Here is an 18,054-nt window from a genome sequence, read left to right as displayed (position 1 = left end):
TAACGTCAACGATGTCGTCGCCGTCGTCTTATCAAGCAAATTGAGCGCTCATTCACACGCAACAAATAAATTTGTACAACAAAGGGAGATGGGAAAAGGGGAGAGAGAGGTGCCAAGAGGTAGAGAAAAGAGAGGAAAAGTAAGGAGGCAAACAACGTCAAATATTTGTGCTTGTGTAGCAGACTAAGTGTTGCTGCAGGGGCATTGTGGCAGCTGTAGCCTGCAGGGTTTACAAGAGGGGGCAAGCAGGAAAAGTGAGGGGAAGAGAGGTTTGGCTGTCGACGTCGTCGTCGACGATGTCGCGCGTTTGGCTGCACTTAATGAAGCTTGTGCCGCACTAACTAAATTGACTTTATTGCTGGGCAAATAGGCGTGCAGCCTTATTGTTCTTCTTCTGTCCAGACGTTAAGTATGTGTTATTGTAATAATATATTTACATATCTACACACACACACACACACACACTGTCACCTATTTACACACACAGTTAAGCTGTCGAGGCCTATGTAAACACTCAATGCCAGTTTCAGCGAGTGCGTTCGCTCGCATTGTACTTAAACAAAAATAATATAAATAAAACATGGGCATTTGTCTCCATGCCGTAAATGTGCTATAAATACACATAAATACACTCCACAATAGCCCACGTTCGCTGCGTTTAAATAAACAATTTTTGCAATAATAAGTATTTAAATAAATTATGTGCAAATTAAATTAAACGTTGCATGCAACAAGCGCAAAACAGAATGCAAATTGATGGCGAGAAAGACTTGAAAGACTTTCCACAAACCACAATTTGTAATTGTTTGTGTGAGTGTGTTGACGTGTGAGTCTGTGTGTGTGTGTGTGTGTGTGTGTTTGGTGTAGGTCTCCCCTTGCTTTCACATGAAATTGGCTGCTTCACACTTCCATCATAATTTACTCGGGCTGCGTTTGACTTGCAAGATTTATATGGCACTTGCACATTAATAATTTAGCTATATACTCAGTTAAATTAATGGCAAATACCTTTATTTTTTAAAAAGATTTATTCTTGTACAAACACTTTGCGAAGAGTGAATTAATTACAACAGCTTTTGGGAAATTTGTCAGCGCTGAAATACTTTTACTTGCAATTTATTTAATGACGAATAAAATTCGAGAAGAATATATAATTTATTTAACAACATTGGAAATTGAATACTTAAATTTTCAAATATATTTAAACATTTCTTAGTAAATTAATTTTTGGAAAATTCTGCTCTTCAAAATTTACATCTGTTGTGTTTATACTCATCTACCTTTATTCTTTATGATTTATTCCTGTATCAACACTTTATGAAGAGTGAATTAATTTGAGAAATTTATCAACGCTGAAACGCTAGAATATTTATTCTTACAATTAATTTAATGACGAGAAAATGTGAGAAGAATATATGATATCTTTTCGTTGGAAATTTAATATTTAAATGTTAAATTATTTTTTGGAAATCTATGCTTTACAAAGTTTACATCTTTTGGTTATATACTCAGATATATTATTGCCATATAATTTTATTTCCTTAAGATTTATTGCTGTACAAACACATTGTGAAGAGGCACTTAATTTCTGCGTTTAAATCCTAGAATTAATCTGCTTGCAATTCATATTACGAGGCATAAAATGTGCCAAAAATTTGCGATATATTTTCTTTGAAAAAGCTCAATATTGAAATTTTAAGTTATAGAAAAACATTTCTTGGTAATAATTTCTTTTGGAAATTTTTGCTCTTTAAATTTTACATTTTTTGTTACTGTGAATAATTATTAATTAATGATAAATAATATATGACAATAATGTGAAATGAGTTTTCTTTGGTAATTCAAATTTCGGTTAATATATAAACAATTCTTAGAACATTATTATTTTTGGGAATTTTCAGCCAGTAGCTTTTATTATTCGATTATCAATGAATGATTAACAAAATATGCCAAAAATATGCGATGTATTTTCTTTATAAATTGAATATTTAAATGTTAAATTTATAGAAAAGTGATTCTCAGTAAACATATACTTTATTTTTTACAACTTTTAGGTAGCTGTTTAATTGCACTTTAATTATTTAATTTTCGCTGAACAAACAAAAACAACAATGTGTTGGCAGGCAAAGAAGGCAAAGTACTACCTTGATGATTATGAGTAGTATAGAGTAAACAATTTGAAGTACCATGCAAAGAAAACTTATGGCTAAGCATTCTTGTAGCAGGCTTTATTGTTGCTATTAGCTGGCGTGCCTCGGTATTCCCTCGGTATCTGGAGAGGCTTCAATTAGGCAGCCAGCCCTTGCGTGTTTTGGTTTTTTTTCTCTATAATTTCGTTTTCTCTTATGCCGATTATTTTTAGATACCATATCGCCAATGAAGCAATTAAAAATGCTAATGCATAGAGTAGGAAAAGTATACAAATTTAGCTATGATTATGAGTAATTTTTAATTGATTTGCGGGCGCACAGAATAAACTATTTGTATTTACATTAATGTGATTTTATTTATATTTTGCATTTATTTTTATTAATTTGCTGATTGCACTACAAAGCGAGCTAACCTTTGAAATCTATTTTAAAATAGATACAGCTATTTATAACGCGTCGTATACTTAACGACCTTATCCTCTAAATAAATTTAATTAAAAATAAGCATAAAATTTTGAAATTTCTTGCTGGCCACAGCTTGTGTCTGCTCTATGCATAGTTAATTTTTGATAACTGAGATTGGGCTCAACTCGAACCTTTGTCTCTTCGCTTGACACCCCAAATTCGACCTTTCGTCGGTCTGTGCGTCACTTGAGCTTAAGCTGATGAGCGAGTGTGCTTGGTTCAAACTACAAAACAAACAAGCACACACACAGAGAGTGAGAGTGTGAGTGAATCTTACTCAGTGTGTAATCTTTGCTATTCATCTCGATTACCCAGGCATCAAGTTGTGTACGAGTTGTAAAACACAAAAACACAAAAGCCCAACGGAAATTGAGACACGCTTAATTAATATTAATTTGCATGATGTGTGCGACACGAAGGCGCCGTTCAGTTAGCGTCTATTACGTGTCAAATGCTTGGGTCCACAGCCTAGTTGTCTATTTATTGCATATTTGGGGCTGGGGGGCTGTGGGCTGTCAAACAAAAGTGCCCCCAGCGAATCTATCGATGGCAACAATATGATCAATCTGGTGCGAAATTCTAAGAGAAAGCGAAAGGTGGCAAAGGGAGAAGGGAGAAGGGAGAAGAGAGAAGGGAAAGGGGGAGAACGCACTCGTCGTTGTCTATTTGTTTTGGCAAAGTGAGCACGTCATAAGTGCGTGTAACTGTACTTGAGCCGCCCTCAACTGTGATGTGGATGATGGCGACGATGATGAAAACTCAAAATGGGTATGACATTGAGTGGCAAGTGGCGAGTGGCAAGTGGCAAGTGGCAAGTGTGAACGGCGGGTAGCCTGGTCACGGGTGCTCTCCAATAGCCAACAAATTAGGCTTGACATCATCGGTGTCGATGTCGATGTCGGTTCGCTTGCTACACGCCTCTCGTGCTCGTTGTTTCTTTGGATACCCTGTGGATAGCGAGATAAATCGAGGTAATTTAGTGGGTAAAGAGTTGATAAAGCATTTAGCAAGATTCTTGTGGAGATTCGTTTACTTTGAGCTGAAAGATTTTGGACTGAAAATTAAGATTTAATAGCAAAGTTAATTTATTGCATCTTGGTACAAATTTATTTCATAATAAGTAAATAAGTATGTGTTTAATAATTATTTGTATTTGCTTATAATTTATTTCTTATACTTATTTTTAACTACAGCATTTTTTTAAAGTGTTTTTTTAAATGTATATATTTTTATTTATTTTTTTATTATTATTTTTTTATCTATAGAAATTCTTATACAAGTGCTTAAGTTTGTTTATCGATATTTTTTTATTTAAAGAATTTCTTATTTTTATTATTTTATATTTTTTACGTCAATGCTATAAAAATTATATAAATATTTGAGGTATATATATATATATATATATATATAGATATATATATTATAAATATATTATATTAATTATTATTTGTATTTATTTTATTATAAATGTATATTATACACGTTTTTTAAATTTATGTATTTTTATTTTGTTTTGTAGTATTTTTTATTTATAAAATTTGCTAATCAAGTACTTAAGTTTATGCATTTATATTTTTTTCCTATTAATTTTTTTATTTTATTAATTTTTTATTATTTGTTGTATAATTTATTTAAATATACATATATAATAATTAAAAAATAATTATAAAAATTCTAGTTGCATACATTTTTTTTCGTTATCAGTTGATTACATTGCATTAAATAACATCTGATATTACGTATACGTAACATGCATGCACAATAGCGTATACTTAATATACAACTCAATTATTTTTATTCACTAACTGAGTATGTGCTCGTTGAGCATACCCCGCGAGAGCATTCTAATTTATTTTCTTCACATTTGTTATTATTTTTTTGCACAGTTTTTGATTGCTTTAAATTGTTTAAGCTGCTCGTCGACGACATTCATTTGCGCCTGCGCTGTTGCTGTGTGAGTGACTGCTTTTAATATATGTAATGTGTGTGAGTGTGTGTGTAGTGTCTTGTTGTATAGTGTTCGCTATTCAATCGCGACAATAGATTTGACATTCAGTTAACAAAAGGCGGAGGCGCACTTGGCTTGAGCGGCAATGTTTTGACTTTGTTTTTTGTGTGTGTTTTTTTGAATTGATGGCGTTTACTGGTGCGTGGCTCATAATTTACAATTTCAACGGAAATTCCCAGCGTTTGTCTGTATGTGTGTGGGGGCCACACTCTTTCCCTGCAGCTATCTGACCCGAGCCAAGTTGAAATAACCGCACACAAATTACACGGGAGTGGAGTAGACAGTGCAGTGAAGCAAGAAAAGAGAAAAACCAAAAAGTAATTTAAAAATTTACGACATTCTACAGTCATTACACCTTACGGCGTACGGCAGCGACCACGCCCATACGCCCATGCGAAATTCGCATACAACTTCCGCACAACTTTCGGTTTTTCTTCGCACTCTTTTTGTATGCAAATTTTTATTTCATTTCTTTTGGCTTCGCTTGGGAAAAACGCGCGCCGCGAAATGAACGTCGCCTCCAAAGGCACCTGCCTTCCACCTGCCTCCGTTCTCTTCCCCCTCTTGTCAACGTTGTCGCTGGTTGTCCAAAAAAAAGAAAGAAAAAAAAAACAAGTTAGAAATTTGCTTTTGGCTTATCGGCGTTGTACTTGGTCGACTGCTCCCATGTTCTCAAAGTGAGGTCGAGTGCGAGTGCGATGCGAGTATTTGCATTATTGCGAATTGCCATTAGAGAGCATTATAATGGCCGGGTACTTTAGCTCACCTGGACTGCTTGTAACAATCCAAGTACTATGTAATTGAGGGAAGCACCAAACAGCAAACAGCAAACAGCAACTCAAAATGCTATCCACTTAACCAACCATTTGACTGCCCACCTATAATTCTGTTATAATTTTAGCTTTTCCCCAATTTACATTTCACTGCTGACTGAAGAAAATTGATGGTGTCTTTTCTTTGGAAGCTATCGAAATAACGAGCCACATTTAATTAAACAAATAATGGCTTTCTTTGGAAGTGTTTTAATTAAATCATAAATCAATTACCAAGAAATGCAAATCAGTTGGAGAGCAAAAACAATGTGAACGAAACTTGCCAATACAGGAAATACTTTTGTTTGATTTAACAAACTGCTGCAAATTGTTGAGTAAATAAATAATTGAATATATTTCTATTCTTTTTGTTTTTACTAATGTCATTAGCATTTTTCCTTGCTTAATTTTGTTTTAGACTTTAATCGCAATGAAATAAATAAAATTGCATTAGTACTTTATTTTCTTCTCTTCAATTTTAAATGAGATTTGTTTAGCAATTAATTTGATTTGCTTTGTTGCTTTAGTTTTAATCATCTGAAATCAATTTTCAATCTGTTAACACGAAAGTAAATAAATATTTCTAGTTATTTTGGATTTTTTTAATTGCATGATTTTGATTTACATTTCAATCGCATTTCTTTAATTTGAAATAACTAAAATTGCATTAGGACTTCATTTTATTTTCTTAAACTAAAATCATATTTCAAATCAAATCAGTTTAGAATTTAATTTGATTTGCTTTGTTTAGAATTTAATTTGATTTTTGATTTGTCGCTTTAGTTTTAAACCTGTTTCAAGCTGTTAACACAGAAGTTTACTCAATTTTCAATAATTTTAATGTGCTTGCATTTTGTATTTTGTTGCTGCACGAAAAATATTAAATTTAATTGTCAGCTAAGTGAATTTTGCTGTCGCATAAAAATTACATTTTATTGCATCACAATAAAATTGTGCTAAGGTTTAATTGAGTACAACAAAAAAGTTAAATAATACTTTTAGTAAAAATTGTGAATAATATGCAATATTTCAAAGTGCACTTTAATCAACAAAAAATGGGGAACAAAAGGTTAAAAATATTTATTACAGTTATTAGCTGCACTTGAAGGCTTGACTAATTGATTTACAATCGTAAAACAAACAATAGATGAATATAGAAATACACAGAGAGGGAAAATGAGAGGTAGAAATATATAGAGAGAAAGGCAGAGAGAGAGAAGAAAGCAGAGAAATATTTGTGTTGTAGTTTTGGTTTGTTAATTGCAGAGACTTCAATTGTCGCTGAGACCTGCGGCCAGGACTGTTGACCAACTTATTGTTATGGCTGTGATTGTTTTGTGTTAGCTACGACGTCGTTATTTATTCTATGTTGGCCCAACAACATTCGATGCAGCCCACAAAAGAGCCCTCGAGAAAATTTGAAATGAAGTTGAAGTTGAAGGACATTCCCCCCCTCAGCTAGCTAGCGTCATAACCAGCTTGAAGTTTTCCTTTTGCTTTATGAAATTCAAATTCGAATACAAATTGAATTTGGAATTTGGTATGCGGAATTTTCGAGTGGAACAAAAAACTAATTAATTATACGTGCAAATTGTGCTAAATGCCATTTGTATGCTTCCTTTATTATTCCCTATTGGCTCAGCATTGTGATTATGCCCAGGTTTATTATTGTTGGACTATTTTTCCTCTCGCTTGTCGCTTAATTTTTTCACGTTTTATTAATTTCACTTGCTGCATTTGCCGCCTTGTTTTTGTGGCTTTCGTTCGAATTTATGCAGATGCCAATCGATTTTTTTTTCGTTGTCAAGTGTGGGTGACTGGGCCGAGTGTGGGCGTGTGTGTGGCTAAGTGGGCGTGGCTTGGTAGTCAGCATCCCATAACAAATTACACAGATGTTGCTGCAGTTGGCGGCTGACCGACAACGACAACGACACTCACAGGGACAACAACAACAACAAGTGTCCTTGTGCTCGTTATGCAGCTGCGGCTTATTTTGGAGCACATTTCTATTTTCATGCCTCGACTAGCCTCTAGCCAACTGTGCAGGCCACTGCATCACCCGTCTGTCCGTCTGTCTATCTGTCTGGTCTGTCCATTCATTTGCTTGGTAATTGCATTATGTGTGCTGTGCTGTGCGTGTTATTTTTATCGAACGACATCTACGCAACTTGTTTGAATCTGATTCACTCGCCTGACATGATTCATGTGTACAAGCAAATATTTTAATTATGCCGCACACTAGATGGAGACAAAATACGGGAGAAGAGAGGTGCTTAGATAACCTAGTTGGAGGGCGTTACGCTCACTTAGCTCTAGCAAGGCGTGCAATTCATTTGAACTTGTCTCATCTCGTTCATCACGACTGCCAAGTCCTTCTTATATAATTAATGTTTGCCAATTGAACTTGACCAAAAAAAAAGAAAACACAGTTTGCACAATTTTCAGTTAGCTACTTGGCTGCTGCTGTCCTTCTAAAATCTTCGCTTAGCTGCAAAATTGTTTGTCGACTTGAGTTACAAATTGATTTGCTCAGCGCTTAACGAAAGACTTGTTTCGCTTTGCAGCACAATTTGCAGCTCAACTTGAGGCATTTTCTTCGACGCCCTCAAGTAATAAATAATTGTTGCTTATTTCGAGGAAAACTTTCAGTGTGCCAGACACTAATGAAATAGTTGATAATTGAGTTGGAATTCTGCTGAAAAATGTTGAGTGGTCGCAAAAAGATATTTATGATGAGCAGCAACATTTTTGATACTAAAGAAAATGATGCAATTATGCTAATTTAAAGTGCCTGCTAACAAGATGTAGATTAGGTCGTCTTGCTTGTTAAAAATATATTAAAATATATTAATTGAAATGTATTTGGTTTTACTTCAGATTCCTTTGCATACCTTCAGCTCGCATTCAACGTTTGCCATGTGGAAAACCTCTTCAAGTTTCTTTGCCTCGTAAATACGTAAATCTCGACGAATCCTCAAACAGTTCTCAGCTTTCAGTTCAGATGCAGTATGCTTTCAAATTCAATTAAGCTTAAGTGCATGGGCTTTCAATTTATAAAGTTGATTCAATGATATGTGCACTTCACAAACACATAACTTGCCAATTTCCCCAACCATCTCTAACTTATGTATGACCTACATATGACCAGAAGAGTTAGACTCTTAACCCATTGCGTACATTTTGTCAGTTTTCGTCCGAGTTTTTGTCTTCGTTTCAAGTCCCCTTGCTGCCTTTCATCTCACGTACTTTATAAGCTGAAAGCAAGCTCTGTCTCTGCTTTCGTTTGATATCAAATGCATTCATGTTTAGTTTTGTAATTAAAAGCGTAATTCTAGCGGCACGCACAAGCACCTAAGAGGCGCATACACACACACAGACACAGATAGAGAGAGAGAGAGACATTGATAGAGACACGACTCGTTTGGAGAAGAGAGGTTTGTAATACTGACATTAGCATGCAAATGCATGCGCTCCAGTGTCGAGTGGCAAAAGAAACACTCAAGGTAACACACACACACACACACACACACACTCACATACAGAGATAGACAGAGATGCAATTACACTCGACTGTCTTTCAGCCTGTGCCGTGTTTGATAAGAGAAGCAACAGCAGACGAACAAAAAATTGTTGCATACTTTCGAGCGCAAAATGAAAATTGCGGCTGCTTGTGCTGGGGATAACTCTTAAATGTGTGTGTGTGTGTGTAAGTGTGCTCGTGTATGTGTATGTAAATGTAAATTTAATTGCACACACACGCTGCTGAATCTCACTGCGACAATTTCATCTTCTTACTGCTGCTGAGCTATCCTCTGTGGGCAAAACTTGTCAGTCAATCATAAAATGGCGTCACTTGTCGCACAGTTGTCGTAAAAGTTTCTTTTTGCCCGTCATCTCCACACGTTCCACACACACTTTGTGCTTTGTGGTGGGTCGACCGCGCTGGCCTTTGTGGTCTTTTTTAATATTTTAGAATATATTCTATGTTTGATAGTTGAAATATTCTGTTGGGTTGTGAGGCATATCTCTAGCGCACGTCGTCGTCAGTCGTCAGTCGACTGGTTGCTTGCGCCTTTTGCTTGCTTCCTTCCTGGCCAACTTCCTGTCACGCTTCGAGGGCAACAGCCATATAAACATGATTGTTATTGTTGCTGTAGTTGTTGCTGTTGCTGTTGCCCGTTTCTATGTTTCATTTGAGAGGACGTGCAGGAAATTTGAGCAACGCAGAAAAATCCATTTACGTAATTACTTCACGTTAACTTTTGCTGTGCGTCGCTTTCGCACTGCCTCAAGTGCCACAGGGAGCGTGGAAATAAAGGATGTAGCCAACGACGACGACGACGACGTCGACGAAGGTTACGCCTGGGAATGCTATATGGAAGAGTTTTGTCAGCTAAATGAAATTGTGCTCTACTCACACAGATAGCACAGACCTTTTTATTATTAAATTATTACACAGAATTGCTTATTGCTTTATTGGAAATCTTTTTGCTTTCTTTTTGCTGTTGGTGTTGTTTTGCCGGCCGCTTTGGGGAAAACTAAACTTGTTAGTCCCTGTCGGCGGCGACGGCGGTCCGTTCCTAATTAGATGAGCGGCGCGGGCAACGCATATTGATTACGAGCTGTCCCAAAAAAAGTTTTGTGGGCTCGCCTCTTTCACAATTATTGCACGATATAAACGCAGTTTTCCTCATTTACGTTCGACATTTATTATATTCAACTCTCGCAGAGCAGCGGTAAAATATGTTTACACAACCCAATTAAATATGCTAATGAATATTTGTACGAAAAGTTTGCCATAAATTTGTGCAATGGGAACTGGCCAAATCTGATGGACAAACAGCAAAGGCAAACTCTGCAAAATCGCTTCTCCTGCGCAAAACACAATTAAAAAAACAGAAATTTGTTACTCAAACTGATGCAATGCGAGAAATATGTTCTAATTAATGCAAAAGCGAGAATAACTGGAATTTGATATGGCATTAATGTCGAGTCATCATCAATATTATACTGCTGATATGGCAACAGCTGAGTGAGCAAGCTCCTTGCGATATTACGTATACGTTTCATCCGAAAAGTATGCCATAATTAATTCAAAGACTAAATTGAATTTGGTCTGCTATCGAAATCAAATTGTATCTTAATTGTATCCTTGAAATGTGGAAAACATTGTTATTGTTGTTTAGCTCAACATTTGAGAAAACAATAATTCAATTTTATTAGAAAATGCTAAAGAACTCAAAGAACCCTAAATTTAAGTGTGTATAATATGTAATTATTGCATATTACTACTAGAGATAAATAAATGAAATTATAGTAAATATTTATACTACTAAAATATCTATACTTGGTGATATTAAATGGGTATATGAAAATAGGCAGAAAATTATACGAAATACACAGAAGCTGTCACAAAAATTATGGAAGTTATATAAGAAATAACTTTATATGGCTAAAAGTGGCTACTGCTACCTTCGGTATATTATAGTATTTTTTCGGTATATTTTCAATATATTTGAGGAATACGGTCTTATAGTAGGGTCTTAGTCTGCAGTAAGGTTTTAGTTGATTTGATTGCTGCTATAATTTAGTGCTCGATGGTATATTTTGAATGTGATACTATATAAATATACCAAGTATAGCCTTTGCTATATTTTAGTATATATATGTATATATATACTATATACATATATTAAATAAAAAAAAAAACGGTTTATTATAGTATATTTGGTATATTTTCAAAATATTTGTGAAATACGGTCTTATTAAAAATTACGAGCACATACAATAATAGCTACAGTATTTATGATTACTGAAAATTTGATTGCAATCAAACAAAAATTGTATTAGTTATTTATTTGAATGGAAAAACACTCCTGTAAATTGGAGTGTCTTGGTATATTTGGGTGACAATCTGGTATATTTTGTACTTTATGGTATATTTTTAGTATACTACTATATTAATATAGCAAATAAAGCCTTCAGTATACTATAGTATTTGTGTGGTATATGAATTCGGTATATTTTAAGAATAATACTGCACTTTTTTGCTCTTACTTAAAATGAGTATCGAGTACCTCAACATCGAGCTCACTCGACTGTAGCTCTCTTACTTGCAAATGTAGTAACTATATCGATATATTCCAAATATTGCATTCAATTATATTAGAGGTCTGAGTTTGCCACTAATTTGACGAATTCTTTAATAATATAATATGAAGTAATTGCTACCTTCTAATATTGTACTTTACTTTTTTGCCGTAATCTTATTAATTGCTTTGATTTATTTAATTACAGCTTTGAACGCGACGCTTTTATAATGTAAGCCCAAACTGTAACAAGGAATCGAGGAAAGCTAGTTAAGCTAGTCAAACAAAGTTGGAGCAAGTAGTGACCGATAAGGTTAATACGCGTGCCACAAGCAACAGTCGAACAGCAAAAGTTGAAGCTGAAACAGAAGCAGAAGCAGAAGCGGTGAAAATCGTTGTTACCAAGAGACCAACAAGTTGCCAACGAGGGCACACCGCGAGCATTTTGACTGACTGCCTCCACTCTCTCTCCCTCTTTCTCTCTCTCTCGCTCTCAATAAACACAGCGAGCAAACACTTTTGCTTCGCCACACTCAATTCCCCGCCCCCCTCCAATCAGCACACTTTCTCATTCACCTCCATTGGGCGCTGACAGAGAGACAGCAGCAAAACGGCAGCCGTGGATACCAACACGCTGCGCAGTTCAGCCACTGTGAAGCCGTCGCCGCAGACGCAGCCAACGACGACAACGACAACGACGACGACGTCGACGCCGCTGCCGCCGCTGACAATTTGTCAGCCGCCAGCGCCAACGCCTCCTTATCAGCGGCTGACCAAAGCGTTGCAATGCGATCCGAGATGTGGACACGAGGTGAGTGCGAAGTACAGAATAAATAACACAAGAAAATGCGGCGAAACAGTGAAGAGAACAGGCCCACGGGGAGCGGCAGCGACAGGGGGAGGTGAGCGAAAGAGTTCGCCTCAAGTTGCGGTCAAACTTTAAGTGGCGAACGTCGCTTTTGTGTGCGTCGCGCTGACGTCACAGCCAGGAGCGAAATGCAAATAGAAAGGAAAGGAAACTGCATTTTAATTTAGTGATAACTTAATAAATGTTCAATTTTGTGTTACTTTTGACTGTTCTCTAAATGAAGTTGCTTAAAAGATCATTTCAACTTATTTATGTTATCATAAATGCCATTAGAAAATGTTACATGAAAATTACATTTATTTAAATTCGTGCAGAAACCTAATATAATATTTATACATTTCTTACTCACGTTGTTTATAAGGAAACTCTTTAATAGTTATGGATTTGATAATTTAACGGATTTTAAATTTTTCATTTTTTAATTTATGTTATTCTGATTAAAATATTTTTATCAACTTTCAATTTTGTTAAATAGTTTAAAAAGGTATTAAAATCAAGAAGATATTACATATTTTTTTTTAATTTTATTTTATTTAAATTATCGAAAATTTCAATTTTATTGTAATTCATAATTTAATTAATTGCTTTCTATATGAATATATATTTTAAGAATATCATTTTATTTTTTTTTTTAATATTGTATTCAAATTGTATTTTTTTGTTTTTGAATTGATTAATGTATTAATCTATTTTTTAAATTTTATAATTTCTTGACTTTTAACTTGAGTTGCTAAAAATATATGTATTTGTATATACAAATCATTTTCCGTAATTTTTCATACTTTTGAATTTTATAATTTCTTGATTTTGAAATGCAGTTGAAAAAAATATAAATATAATTTTCATCTAATTTTTCATTTTTGTAAATTTAAATGAAGTGGCTAAAAATATATATACAATTTGCATTTAAATATTTCTATAAAATTGTTCAGAAGAAAATCCTGTTTTTCTATTCAACTTTTTTTGCTGAATATACAAATTTAAATTTAAGTTCAGGCTCCGCTCCTGTGCAAAACTTACACTTGGTTAGCTAATGCATGTTTCTGCAGTCGACTTCAACGTCAACGTCAACGTCAGCGTCTAACGTCTCTGTTGCTGTTGCTGTGCTGCAATTATGTCGAGGTTCAAGGCTAATTTTCTTGCGCCCCAATGAGCAGCCACACACTCTGTCTGTGTGTGCACGTGTGTGTGTGTGTGTGTGTGTGTGTGTGTGTGTGTGTGTCAAAGGGGGTGTGCGTGTGTATGGGTGTGTGCCTGCTTATTCATAGCTGTTGCTGTTGCTGTTGTTGTTGCTGCTGCTTTGTGTGCAAGCGAAATGCGCGTGTGGCAAATGTAATTCCGCCGCATTACGTATACGCCACGTTTCGCAGAGCGTTAATTAACGCAGTCCGCTGCCATGGCTGCTTTTGTCTACGGTTTTTGGATTAAGAAAATCCAACCACAAAAGCCATAGCAACTGCAGCAACGTTCTCTCCAATTACATTTACCAAATTGCATAGCTCCCGCTCCCCTCCTCCTGCCCCTGTTCCTCCTCTTTTCCTCGCCTTGCCTGCCACGCACTTGACCTTGATTAACAATAAAGCGTATAGCTTGAGGGGCACACTTCACAATTCACATATTCGTAGGTAGTCAAATGAATGCTTGACATTGCTCACTCTCTCTCCCTCTCTAAGTAGATTAGTTGACGGATTGCCAACGAGAAGGTGCAGCGAATTTACGAAAAGAGCTTAGATAAATTAACAAAAGGCGGACAGACGAAGAAGAAGAAGAAGAAGAAGAAGAAGAAGGAGGTTACAAAAATAAAAAAGAATTGCGACTAGAGCTTATGACTAAATATCTCATTAAGGTTGAGGGATGTAATGCAGGGTGAAAAATGCACATTAAATTTAATCTAAATAAAAATAAAATTAATTTGTAAGAAATTTATATTATTCAAGAAACTTCCCAAGGTGACCAAAGCATTTAAACAAAATGATAAATCTCATTAAATTAAATTAAAAGCTTAAACCGAGCAAATAAACGCTAATTACAGAGAAGGCAACAAAGACATTTAAAGACAGAAAATGAAATAAAAAGTTAAGCATTTTTTATAAATAGCAGGAAAGCAAAAATACTCAAGACCAACAAATGGGACAGAAAAGTGCTGAAAAGAAAACACACAAAAATTACAAGGAAGATTTAATCCCGAAAGGAAGACAGCAAAAAAAGGATTAAGAAAGAACAGGAAATAAATTATTAAAAATGTGAAAGGTCGAACAAACAAGGAAGAAAGTAAGGTTAAAAAAGTATTTAAGTAAAAACAAATGAAGAAAGTAGGTAAAAAGAAAATAACGAGGAGAAAAATCAGTCAATCAATGTTATTGAGAAAATGTGCTGATAAATAAAGAAAATTATAAAGAGGACGGAACATAAACAATTGGAACTAAATTAAATTTGATATCTCATACTAAAGTAATAAAAACTGGAAAACTTTAGGAGAACAATTTAAGTAATGAAAAACAAATCATTTACATTATGATAATTCGATCAAATTACTTGTTAATAATCAAAATTAGATTTGAAAATAATATTATTATTATAAAGGATTGTTTACATTTTCTTAATATAATATATATATTTCTCTATTTACAGGTGACAATTGGACGTCGCATCGGTCTTTACAGATTCTGCGGCGACATCGGACGCGGCAACTTCTCCAAAGTGAAGTTGGCCGTGCATCAGTTGACGCGAGGCAAGTGGCAGGATGTTTATCCTTGACATAACTTGGAAAACTAATAATTGCATTCCTCTTGCAGACAAGGTGGCCATCAAGGTAGTTGACTTGGATCGGGCTGGACTGGATGCCAAGGCATTGCGGATGCTATCCAGCGAGATAGCGACACTCGAGTGTGTTCATCATCCCAACATATTGAGGTGAGAGACGCAAAAGGAGATGAAGAGGAGGAGGAGAGGAGAAGAGAAGAGAATAGAAGACTGACTTGTTCTTAATGTAATGCAGGCTCTTTGAGGTGGTCGAGACACTGGGACGGGTTTATCTGGTCACGGAATGGATACGCGGAGGCGAGTTATACAACCACATCACCCAGGGAGGTCCACTGCGTGAGATTCATGCGGCGCCGCTCTTCAAGCAGTTGCTGCTCGCTGTCAAGCACATGGTAAGAAATAACGATGTCGTAAGAAATAACGATAATAATTCCAGCACAGATTAATGAATAATACTTGTGGGCCAATCTCAATTACAGCACAGTCTCGGCTACGTGCATCGCGACATTAAGGCAGAGAATGTCCTTTTGCTCTCCGAGGATCGTCTTAAACTCGCCGACTTTGGTTTCAGCACACAGCTCATTAATGGTACGCTTATCACATAATTTGTATTTTAAATAGTGTTCAAATTAAATTTATAATTCTTTTGTATTAAATTTATATTTATAATTTTGTTTATTAAGTTTGAATTTATAATTTTGTTTATTAAGTAGCTTTCATTAGTTCAATAATTAGTTTCAATTTCAATTGTCACTATATTATATGGGCAAAATTTTATTATTTTTTCTGTTTGACTTAAACCAAGTCAATTTGTTGTTATTTTGCCTAACGTAAAAAATATAATGAAAATAAATAAGAAAGCCACAGTTGAGTGTGCTCGTCTGTGAGATACCCGGTACCCGCTTTGAATAAAAGAAAAATAGCGCGGTATTCATTTTAAAATATGCCACATTTATATACGGCAAAATACTAAAAATATACTGAAAACTGTATTTGGTTTATTGATATGGTATTACATTCAAAATATACCATAGAGTGCAAAATATACCACATTTATATAAGGCAAAATACTGTATTTGGTTTATTGATATGGTATTGCATTCAAAATATACCATAGAGCGCAAAATATACCACATTTATATACGGAAAAATACTAAAGAAATATACTGAAAACTGTATTTGGTTTATTGATATGGTATTACATTCAAAATATACCATAGAGTACAAAATATACTGCATTTATATACGGAAAAATACTAAAGAAATATACTGAAAACTGTATTTGGTTTATTGATATTTTATATTTCAAAAATATAAATTGTTTTTTGCTATTTTTTCTAGGTGCCAATCAGAAGCTGGACACATTTTGTGGCTCGCCGCCTTATGCGGCTCCGGAGCTGTTCTCCGATGACCACTACATTGGAGCACCCGTGGATGTGTGGGCGCTGGGCATTCTGCTCTACTTCATGGTGGTGGGCAACATGCCATTTCGTGCTCCGACCATACCTGGCCTCAAGGCAGCCATACTCAAGGGCGACTATCTGCTGCCTGGCCAGCTTAGCTTGCCCTGCATAAGACTAATCCGTAAGTGAAATACCCTGGAATCCTTAAAAACATGCTTGATTGAGTCTCCTTCCTTTGGTAGAACGCATCTTGATCCATGTGCCCGCCCAGCGGCCCACCATCGATGACATGCTGAACAGCCAGTTTGTCACGCTGCCCAAGCTGAGCGCCGAGCTGATGCAATACGAGCTCAATTTGCACACGAAGCCCGCCAAGCGAACCATTTTCTGGGTGCGCAAGTCGCAGCGCTTGAGGAAGACTGCGTCGCTAAGGGAACGCTATGCGGAGGTGGTGAAGAAGCCGGCGATTAGCATGAATACGCGGCAACAGAACGAGATGTTTGTGCACAGTTTTCTGCATCCCATCGAGGTGGGTCAACCACTCGACCAACCGCCGGGCAACGCCAAGGAACTGGAGGCGAATGGTGGCGACTCCGCCAAACGGTCGGGACCAGGTCGTCGTTACTTGTTCTGCGGCACGCTGAAGAAGAAGATCACACCCATCGAAACGGAGCCGGAGAAACAGCTGTCGAATGGCGGACCGCCAGCAGGCAAAATTAATCCGTGGAGCGTTGAAGTCGCAGACGATTGTCCGCTGTTCAAGAATTACGATGCGGAGACGGGCAGCTGTGTCATGTTGCCCACGAACACCGATGATCTCAGTCAGCTGTGTGCGCTGGAGTTTGAGGCACGTCAACTGCTCGCTGAGCTCGGCGTCAGTTCACAAATGTTGATCACAGCCACGCCAAGTGGTCCACGATCTGATATTATTGGCGCCTATCGCATTATTGTGAATCGACTGCAGAAGCAATCGTGGCTGGCGCGGAAGCATGTGGAGATGGCGTTGCATCTGGAGCCGAAGCAGGAGAAACGCATCGAGCGACAATGTTGCATCTTGTAGAGTTTTGTTGAATATTTCAAGAATTAATTAGTGTGTCAATTGGATAAGAGTCGGAAGTGAAGTGAGGGCAGTTCCTTAGTTCGATGTAGTTTTCTGAGTTTTGTAAACTGTTAATTAATGATTAATTATTATTATTACATATACAACAAATCGATGGTTATGATGTGCTGCAAGGCAGACAATTGCATCCCCACAACAATGAAAAAATGAAAAATAATTCAAATATATGCCAAAATGTAAAACAAAAACGGGGCAATTGAAGGAAATCTAGTGAAATTTATACATGCGATACATACGTTACGATTTAGTCCAAGTACGAGAGTATTATGTATTTAGTTGTTGGTCCATTTTTAAAAAGCTGATAAAAGCATATAATAATACAATACAATACATACATACTTACTACAAAGAAAACAAAAACCAAAACAAATGCATG

The 18,054-nt window shown here is 36.0% G+C and overlaps 1 protein-coding gene across 1 annotated transcript; it reads left to right on the top strand.

Annotated features, from left to right (window-relative positions):
- Nucleotides 1-12,119: 12,119 nt before the first annotated feature.
- On the top strand, nucleotides 12,120-17,620 carry LOC132799045 (serine/threonine-protein kinase NIM1). The gene is made up of 7 exons (XM_060811176.1): nucleotides 12,120-12,335; nucleotides 15,024-15,123; nucleotides 15,188-15,305; nucleotides 15,391-15,547; nucleotides 15,635-15,743; nucleotides 16,497-16,739; nucleotides 16,801-17,620. The coding sequence occupies exons 3-7, from the start codon at nucleotides 15,250-15,252 to the stop codon at nucleotides 17,616-17,618; spliced, it is 1,383 nt and encodes a 460-aa protein (XP_060667159.1). The 5' UTR covers nucleotides 12,120-12,335; nucleotides 15,024-15,123; nucleotides 15,188-15,249; the 3' UTR covers nucleotides 17,619-17,620.
- Nucleotides 17,621-18,054: the final 434 nt, after the last annotated feature.

This window comes from Drosophila nasuta, chromosome 2L (assembly GCF_023558535.2).
Source record: "Drosophila nasuta strain 15112-1781.00 chromosome 2L, ASM2355853v1, whole genome shotgun sequence".
Lineage (NCBI taxonomy): Eukaryota > Metazoa > Arthropoda > Insecta > Diptera > Drosophilidae > Drosophila > Drosophila nasuta.
The sequence above is the reverse complement of the archived record's forward strand: the minus strand, read 5'-3'. Positions and strand labels throughout refer to the sequence as shown.

Coding starts and splice junctions, on each gene's coding strand:
- LOC132799045 (XM_060811176.1), top strand. CDS start 15,250: ATGCTATCCAGCGAGATAGCGACACTCGAGTGTGTTCATCATCCCAAC. Junction 15,306..15,390: donor CATCATCCCAACATATTGAG/GTGAGAGACGCA, acceptor AATGTAATGCAG/GCTCTTTGAGGTGGTCGAGA. Junction 15,744..16,496: donor CAGCACACAGCTCATTAATG/GTACGCTTATCA, acceptor TATTTTTTCTAG/GTGCCAATCAGAAGCTGGAC.